The sequence below is a fragment of the Marmota flaviventris genome, chromosome 11 (genome assembly GCF_047511675.1).
Source record: "Marmota flaviventris isolate mMarFla1 chromosome 11, mMarFla1.hap1, whole genome shotgun sequence".
NCBI classification, from domain to species: domain Eukaryota; kingdom Metazoa; phylum Chordata; class Mammalia; order Rodentia; family Sciuridae; genus Marmota; species Marmota flaviventris.
The window spans coordinates 46,632,282-46,641,864 of NC_092508.1; the positions used below are offsets into that span (position 1 = coordinate 46,632,282).

The following is a 9,583-nucleotide window of genomic DNA, read 5'->3' on the forward strand; positions in this document are numbered from 1 at the left end:
AGTTTTTCATATGTTTCTAATCTACTTGACAAATTTTAACCTGTAGGATTTTGGCAAACTCAAGTACACTTTAGAAATCCAGATAGTAAGTGAATGAGAAGTGGACAGTTGGTAACTGGGAAGCTATCATAAAGCTTCATATGGGGAACCAGATGGCATTAACCTTATGAGAATCAGTCCTAAAACACAAATCAGCATTGGAAATCATGGTACATGTCATAGAAAACCATGAAATATTGTTTTGCCTGGCTTAAATAATATTTTATGTCTATTTCTTGGCAAATAATTCAATTCATTGCTTATAGATTAAAATTAAAATATATTGTAATTTCAAAATATACATGTTTAGTGTGTATATCTATATTACTAATATTGGTATGTGGAATATCAGCACATATTAAGTGCTTATTTCCATGATTCTGACACACTGAAAACAAGATGTTGCTATTTTTTCAAAGTCAATGAGAAGTATGGATGGAACACTATTAGGATAAACAGATACATGATTTGTTTTGAAAATGAAATTCATAAAGTCTTTGTTATGTACCTCTGTAAATATACTAGAGTACACATGGAGCTAGACAGTCCTCTATGCTGTCAATATAGGATGTAACATTTAGATAGAGATGAGAATGATCTGTACACATGCCAAAGAATGTGCATGAAACACAAAAGGTCTACCTCTATTCCTACAGAAGCAGAATTTATTTTTATAATGTGTAATTTTTAAATAATCACTAGCAAAATATTTGGTGATAGGAGACAACATAGAATAAACACAATGATGCATTAAAAACCCAATGGCTGCTATATTTTGGGAAATGCTCCGAATTTGGGAGTAGGTGTTTAATCTTTATTAAAGGGAAGTAAAAACAAGTTCTTTCTACATTAATTTCACAAGGATTAATGTAAACTAGGGCATGTAAAGATTTTTGTGCAATGTTCCACCATCACTAAATCCTTAGCATATTATAGATCCCTTAAAAGGTTTGTTAAACAACTTATTTTCAAAAATACATGTACAAATGGCAACATTAATCATATTGGAATCAGAATCTCAGATTGGCTCTTTTATTTAGAAAGGGTGCCCAGAGAATATCAAAACTAATGCTCCACACTCCTGTTACACTTTATCTGTATAAGCAAAAGAGACACAGGCCCTTGATCTTCTGCCATATCCTAAAATTGAGAACATTTTGGCATTGGAAAATTATAATAATAATAAGCCTGTGAACCAGGTTCTTGCCAAATCCTTTGGTTCTTCACAACATCTCTAATATCTGTCCCTTTTTCTTTATCTCTGGAGATACAATCCCTGTTTGAGTATGATTCATCTCTCATCTTAAGAAATACTATAATCCCTCCTTTTTATCTCCTTGCCTCTAAGTTTTTCCCACTTTCATAACATGAAGAAATAGTGCCAAATCCACTTTGTCTGGTTCCAACTATGTCATGTTCTTAAAACCAATCTACTCAGGCTTAGTTTCCTTCTTGCTTTCCACATTAGGTCCAGTGGCTTGCCTTTAGACTAAAATTGTTGGCTTTTTTTTTCTTCCACGTTTTATTTATTTTTAGCCAACATCTTCCTATTGGTATTTCTCAATAGTTAAACAACAGTGGCTTTACAAGTGCTCTGACCTCTTTCCTCTCATCCCTAGTCTACACAGACAAAAATGTGCACTATTAAAGTGAATGAGAGACTGGCCATCAGAAGGATATATTTAACAACAATGGAAGGTAGATTTTTTTTTAAAGTGAACAAAAATATTTTCTGAGAACAACTGAACTCACATTTTATAATGATAACAAGTAGATTTCTGTGTGAAGCTCTATTAAAATTTTTAACTGATTTAGATTAAGGAGCAGAGACTTAGATCCTTATCAGATATTAACAAGCATATAAGGTTGTGATGTTATATTCTACATATTTGACTAAATTACTTGCATGATGCTAATAAATAAAACAACAAAAACATACTCAAATCTTTAATAACACTTCATTTAAGTTTATGAAGTGGCCACTTTAATGTTCTGTTGAGCCAGTGTGATCTTATATTAGAGGAAGCAGATAAAAATGTAACATCCTAATAGAGAATAATATAAACAAACAGAAGACTGCAAGGCTTCTAATTAGATTTATTTTTAACTTCAGTAAATAAGAACCCATACTTCAGGACACTGACCTTCCATGGTTTTTGTGATAATTTAGTTGCAAAGAAGAAATAGAAGGATGGCCTTTATCAAATATATTTCAAGGCAAAACATGAAAATATTTCAAAAACTATATTGTCTTTTAGAATTGAATTTAAGCTTTGCTTTTGGGGGCTTGCAGCTAATATGTTTCTTGTGATCAGCTTCTCAAATTTATGTAGAATCTTTTCTGCAAAAGTGTGCTCTACTTTCTTTCCACCTGAAGCTATATTTCTGTATTCAGTCAGTCCAACAATAGCAGTAAAGTGAGGAGGAATTTATTACATATAAAAAGAATCATAATAAAAATAATTTTATCTGCTATCTGTTATGGGTTAGATATGAAGCGTCCCCCAAAAGCTCATATGTTAAACAATTCTAGAACTTTCAGAAGTTGACTGATGGGTTATGAGAGTCTTAATCTAATCAGTGCATTAATCCAGTTGGATGAATTTATTGGGTGGAAACCATTGGGTGTGGCTCTGGGATATATATTTTGTCCTTGGTGAGCCCAGTATGCTCTCTCTCTGCTTCCTGATACCATGTCCTAAGCTGATTTCATATACCACACCCTTCTGCCATGATATGCTGCCTTACCTTGCATCCAAAGCAATGGACTGAGATCTCTCAAACCATGAACTTTTCCTCATATACATTGATCTTCTCAGGCCTTTTGGTTAGAGCAGAGAAAAAATTTGACTAAAACATCATCAGAAGTATTTAGAGAGTCAAAATTATTATTTTTTTTTGTTTCAAATCTGTTTATTTATCTAAAATTCATAATCTAAAACTATTGCTGCATCCTGCACACCAAGGGATCAGTAAACTGAATGGAGATGTGAACTGGCTGAGAAATTAAAAGTCTGAAATAATTAATAAGAATTAAAAGACAAAAGATATAGAAAAATAGTTTCATGGCAGGGACCCAGTGGATGGAATAGGCTCTCAGTCTGTTCCCTAACAATAAGTGGGGTTCCTTGGGCTTTATTTATAGGGAAGCACATCAAAGAAATTTATTGTGAGAAAAAGATTTTTGAGGTAAATAAGAAGAAAAAGGGTATGGGGACCAATTGGCCTGAATGGAGACTTATCACTTGTGCATTAATTGAAGAATTAAATAATTCCTGCCTCCTCCAGGCAACTAGCCACTCGAGGATATTTGGGCACTCTGGTACCTCTTTCCACCTCCAGGGAGTTTTATATGAACCTAGGGCTGTCTGAACCAATACATTCTGCAGTATCTCAGAATTCTTTTTGAGCAGGAGTTGTTAAGGCAAGTCTAAGTGGTCTGAGATCGGTGAGATGACACTGAGAGTTCTCCAAGGGGCATACCTCTGCTTACACATGGCTCAGAGAAGCCCACAGTTCATTCATAAACTATTCCATTTGTCATTTGATTATATTCTTGAAGATATTAAATATATAGATATTATTTTTAAAATTTCTTGATTCAAATTTTTCTTTGGAGGATTTAGAATGACTAAACCAAGAGCAAAGTATCATTGTTTTTTGCAAGACAAAAGCATTTATTGTCTAAAAATGCTTGTATTTTCAAAGCACATTTACCTGAAAATAAATTATTTCCTCAGTTTTGTTTATCATATAGAAAGAAATGAGCTTGAAAGTCTTCGTTACTGAACTTTGTAATAACATAACTTTGAAACCCAAGTTACAGCATTTGACTTATAATTTCTAAATCACAGAAGTTAAATGGAAATTTTAATAACTCATTTTGAATTCTAACTATAGAAATCGTTCACTCTGAATTTGATGCTTCCTTTTTATTTTCTACATTCCAAAACATAAAGAAACAAAATGTGTTCATTTTAAGTGACAGAATACAGGAGACTTTAACAGGACTTTGAAGATATACTGGCAATCCCTATTTGTTACAGAATGTAATTTTGAGAAGGAAATACAATGAAATACATTTATAAAGATTTAATAATGATCTGCATATAAGAATATAGTCAATAGAAAGTTGAGGAACTATATATAAGGAGGGTATAAAGAAAATTGAAACAGTTACTGAATAAGTATGTTAACAGTATATGAATTACTGGAAAATTATTTTAATATGCTCAGAGTTCCTTTGAGGAAATAATCACAGGCTTAAAGACCTGTAGAGAGTTTGGAGAAGACCAAACAATGCACACTTAAGGTAAAAGTACATAGGGACAGAAGGATTGGGCTACTAACCTTGAAGCAGGATACCCCAAGCCAATCTACACACATATCAGTCCTGGAATGTCCAGTTTATCAAGTTCAAGGTGTATTTCAATATTCTTATTTGGACCCACTGACTTAATATGAGGAATACCAGCCACACTTGGTGATGGACACTTATAATCCCAGAGACTCAGAAGGCTAAAGCAGGAGAATAGCAAGATCAAGGCCAGCCTTAGCAACTTACTGAGAATCTGTCTCAAAATAATAAATAAAAAAGAACTGTGGATGTAGTTCAGTATTAGAGTGCCCCTAGGTTCAATCCCAGTACCAAATACACACACACACACACACACACACACACACACACACACACATACACTTTTAGGGTCTTAATGTAAACTAAAACACAAAATCACTGTATGTGACTCATCTAGACTCAATCTCTAGCTCAAATCAGAAAATAAATGTCACTAAATTAAAAATTCACTCATGGAAAGGAGGTTCCAAATACACAGAAGTGCAGAAGTAAAATTCCTAAACCTTTTTCAAAGTATTCATCCCATTTACAACTATCTGTTCAATACTTTTCATTCTTCTAGGAAGTAAGCTCCATGTGAAATGAATACCCTGCTCTTTCATTTTCAGATTGTAGCCCAATTTCTGGCATATGGTAATCATTAAATAAAAGATTGCTATTTTTTATATTTATTATATCTTATGTTTTATTTGATGGCAATAAATATGTAACAATTATTAATAATTCAAAGACAAGGCATGAAATAAAAATATTAGAGAAGTATTAAAATGTAATAACAATGTTTCTTAATGTCAACACAATTTACTTAATTTTTAATTAAATAAGAAAATGAAGCAATATTATTCAGTAACATCAATGTTTTTTCAAGAACAACTTTTCTACAACTTATTTTGCTATGTTTTAAATATAATATCTTCACTTCAATTAATGGATTTCTCTTGTTTCTTTTTGATTGATAGGTTCAAGCAATTCTGAGAAGAAACTGGAATCAATACAAAATCCAATTTGGAAACAGCTTTTCCCACTCAGATGCTCTCCGTAGTGCATCCTACACAGTGTCCACAATCAGTGATAGTCATGAATGTCCTAGTGAACACTTAAATGGAAAAAGCATCCATGATATTGAAAATGTTGTCTTGAAACCAGAAAAATTAAGTGATATAGTTATATGAAAATAGAGGCATCATTGCCTGCTTCATGCCAATCTTAACTCAAGGATTTGGACCTGTGATTTTACAGCAGAAGACTTCAATATTAAATGAATTTCTCTAATGCTATAAAGACAGCCTTCAACTTAAAGGAGAATTGTGTTGATAAATTTTTGACAACTAGCTCTATGTGGGGAAGAAGGCCCTGATTTATAAAGTTTGCCAGTAAATACTCTGACTTTGGCAGATTTCAAACTACCAACTTGACATCACTGAATGTGGTATTGGGAAAAATGATAAGCACGGTCGACTCTCATGAGCTGATGTGGGTCAGCTGCAGCACATCACTGCAAGAACTGACAGATGAGTAAGACCAAAGGTTCACATACACATTGGGTATAACATTACTCTCATCACCTAAGGAGACCTAGCTAAGTTTTCCACACTTTGAAGAGAAAGTTAGTTTTTACATGTTGGCTGTTTAAAATCTTAATCCCAGTGTCACAGGTGCAGTTGATTTTTGCTTACCCAGAAAGCATTCTAACCCTTTTTTGTAATACCTTTTCAAATGGACCAGACAGAGTTAATTATCCCTGTTGGCTTACCCTCTTCTCCCTAAGAACAGTAACAGAGTTTCTATGAGCTATTCATTTGCTGATACATCACGATTATATCCTATGGCATGTGCTTTTTTGAGACTTAGTGAACAGGCTGCATGATATGTGATCCTACTTCTGTATCATTAGGGAGACATCCTGGTTAATGCTATAAAACAATTAGCAGCTACTTCCTGCTTTGCTATAGGAGTGGGAGGGAATCAGTTTCCCTGAATCTGTAAATAGAAATCTTTGCCCCTTCCATTTCTACTGTGTAGACAAATTAGCAATCATTTTAGATGAAGGAAATCAATGAAGGATTTCTTATTATCTTGGAAGTTTGTAAAAAAAAAAAAAAAAAAGGATTGTTGTGAAAAATGAGCTTGTAAATACTCCAGTATTTTATTTTATAGTCTCAAATACCCACTACCTAGGTAATTTTTTTTAAAAGTAGATACATAATGCAACAATGTATACATGTTAATATCTGATACTGTGTCTGGGCTGACTTTATAATAAAATAGAGTCTGGTATTCTATATTTGGTAAATATTTTAAGGACAACCAGATGCCAGCATCAGAAGTTTGAGAGCAAAAAATAAAACAGAAACATCTATGGTAAATATAAAATATTTATTTTAAAAATGAAAGGCCATTATCTTATTGATATATGAGTTTTTGTAATTCATACCCTAGTGGGTGTGCTTGACATATTTTCCTTCCATTTGGATGATGAATTCACATTATAATCTAGAAATTTTCAACAACTACTATAATAAATGCCAATTTACTCTCTGTATGGGTTTTACCACATTAAAATACTATTTTACTGACTTATACTATATGATTAAATATGGGTTTGGAAATGTCCCAGATTATTAAAGAGAAGAAACTAGAGGAAGATACATATCACAATGTTTTATTAGGGAACAATTGTCAGACATTTTTTCAATAATTAAATTAAGATGGTAGGAAAACTTGCTAATGAATTAAACTGACATTTAAATTGGATTCAGTTTTTCTAATGTTATTTTCACTGGAATCTCCAAAGAACAACAATGACTTCAATTAGTGAACATCAATTTTAGGACAAGTTTTTATGTGGTGTGTTTTTTAAGTTTGTCAGCTTTAGATGGATTGAAATAATGATCTATTCATCATAAGTTGTTTCTTAAGCCATCAATAATGTTGAGTTCTGAAGTCATTTGAAATTGTCAAGGAAAATTCTCTAAATTAGTAAGAATTTACATATTAAATGGTCTGGTAAATGCATTTATAATTTATCTATGCATGTAAAGGTATCATTAAGTTAGTTTCAAATTTACAAATTTCATAGCAAGCTATTATAAAAAGGAACACAGGCTGTTCTGAACTTTCAACTGCCTAAATTATACAAAATTTCCACTTAATAAATTCAATTTTAGCTATTTATTGTCAAAGACACAGATTCATGTCTTTTGCAGACAGTGTCCATGTATTTCAGCATTCTTCTAGACAATCTGTCAGTTTCAATCATACATGGCAGTAGAAATGTTGAATTGTCAGAGAGCATGTTAAAATGATATTGTAATTTTGAAGTATTTTTATTGTGCTTTGATCTTATTTAGTGCGGATGAGATTGAGATTTCTTTTATTGCCAAGGTTCATCTGATATACAGTGCTCAGATGTACCAATCTGTGATTAATCAGTATTAGTTTTATACTCAAATATTTTAAGATTAATATTTTTAAACAATAGATTTCTCTAAAGATGAACTGGTAATTAAGATCTTTGTATCTTACTTGTAAAGAAAAATGATTCTGATATTTTTAAGAAGAAAACTTCTTTGGTATCTAAAAACTAATTTGTGAATTTCTTGCTTTTAAAACACAGATCTGACATTTTCCTGCAATTGTGAAAGTCATATTTTAATTTTCTAAAAATTCTATTTTGTCATTTTTTTCAAAAGTTGTTTTCTAGTGAATTCATTACAAAACATCCATTCTGAAATTTATTGTTTGTTCAAATGTAACCTAATGAACATGGAATTTCTGGTTGTAGTGCTATATGTATTGATCATAAATTTTAATGTGAATTTATTTTAATTTTCTCTTGGTTTTAATCTGCTAATAGAAACATTATCTGTAAAAATATTCAAGGTATTATGATCAAATAAAACAACTCATGTTATACCTACTTAAAATGTCTCTGTCTTGACTTTATGAAAATATTAAAGTTACCGGTTAAAGTTGACTTTCACTCATATATAATGGAGTGCTAAATAATTCAATTTCTAAAAATAAATTTTAGAGTGACCAATGGAATACTTCTTAAAATCAATAGATATATCTCTTTTACACTCCTTAAGGTCTTCAATAAATTCACTAGTAAGTGAATTTAATAAACCAATTCAGAAAAAGTTATGAATTTATTCTCAAGTTAAGAAAATACAAATGAACTATAATTTATACAAATTCTTTCTTATGCCCATAGGAAGGGGAAAGATGCCCAAAATAGGAAAATGTGTTGGAAATTGTCTCCTTTCTCCACTATATTCCACTATGTGGTTTTGTATTTAACACTAGAAAAGAAGAAAAATAATTATTAAAAGATTTTTTTAAAATAAGAAGGCATAGTCATAATTTTCACAAATGGAAAAAATGTATGAGGACTTTTGTTTAACTCACTAATAAATGATGAAACCAGTAACAAGTTACAATCTTTTGAAGGACAATTGAAATTATCATATATATTTGAGAATTTTTAAAATGCTGCAGTGAATTTATAAATAAATGCAAAACTGCTCTATTAGTTGCTTTTTACTGAATAATTTCTATTTCTGTGATCAAGAGTAATATACATTTTTATCAGTTTTATGCAATTAACATATTGGTAAAATAGCTCAAAATAATCAAAGGTAGGTATAACTCAGGAGGGCACACCAGTAAGCATTAGAAAAAACACTGTAATAACTCATATATAAGTAAATAAATAATAAATTGTGGGTCATCTAATAGCTCTGAATTTAATTTGTGTGTGTGAGTGTGTGTGTGTGTGCGTGTGTGCGCGCATGCGCGTGCACTTGAAGGTGGGGAGATTAAATACATATATATCCATTTCAAAGATTTTTGAATTTTTTCTTATAATTTTTCCTTTTTTGTATTTATAATAGTTTCAAACAAACAATATTCTTGATTCAAACTACTGCTAATTTGATAGGAGTTGACTTGCTTATTTACATGGCTAAGTGGGAGTGTTAATGATAACATAGACATTCTAAGTTTGTTTCATAAATCTAAAACTTTACTGCATTTTTTAACAGCTTCATTGAGATACAGGTCACTAACCACATAACTCATCTACATAGTTATTAGTGTATTAGTAAATTTTAGTATATTCACAGATACATGTTGCCACCACCAAAATTTCATTGGATTTTTATGAACTTGAGAAAAATATATATT

At 31.3% G+C, this 9,583-nt stretch overlaps 1 protein-coding gene across 2 annotated transcripts in view; it reads left to right on the top strand.

Moving 5' to 3' along the window:
• Positions 1-8,281, top strand: part of Calcrl (calcitonin receptor like receptor) — a 117,215-nt gene extending 108,934 nt beyond the window's left edge. For both annotated transcript variants that reach the window (XM_071619003.1, XM_027943978.2), the window contains one exon: positions 5,356-8,281. In XM_071619003.1, the coding sequence (XP_071475104.1) occupies positions 5,356-5,568 (213 nt within the window). In that variant the 3' untranslated portion in view covers positions 5,569-8,281. The remainder of the gene's footprint in view (positions 1-5,355) is intronic.
• The last annotated feature ends 1,302 nt before the right edge of the window (positions 8,282-9,583 follow it).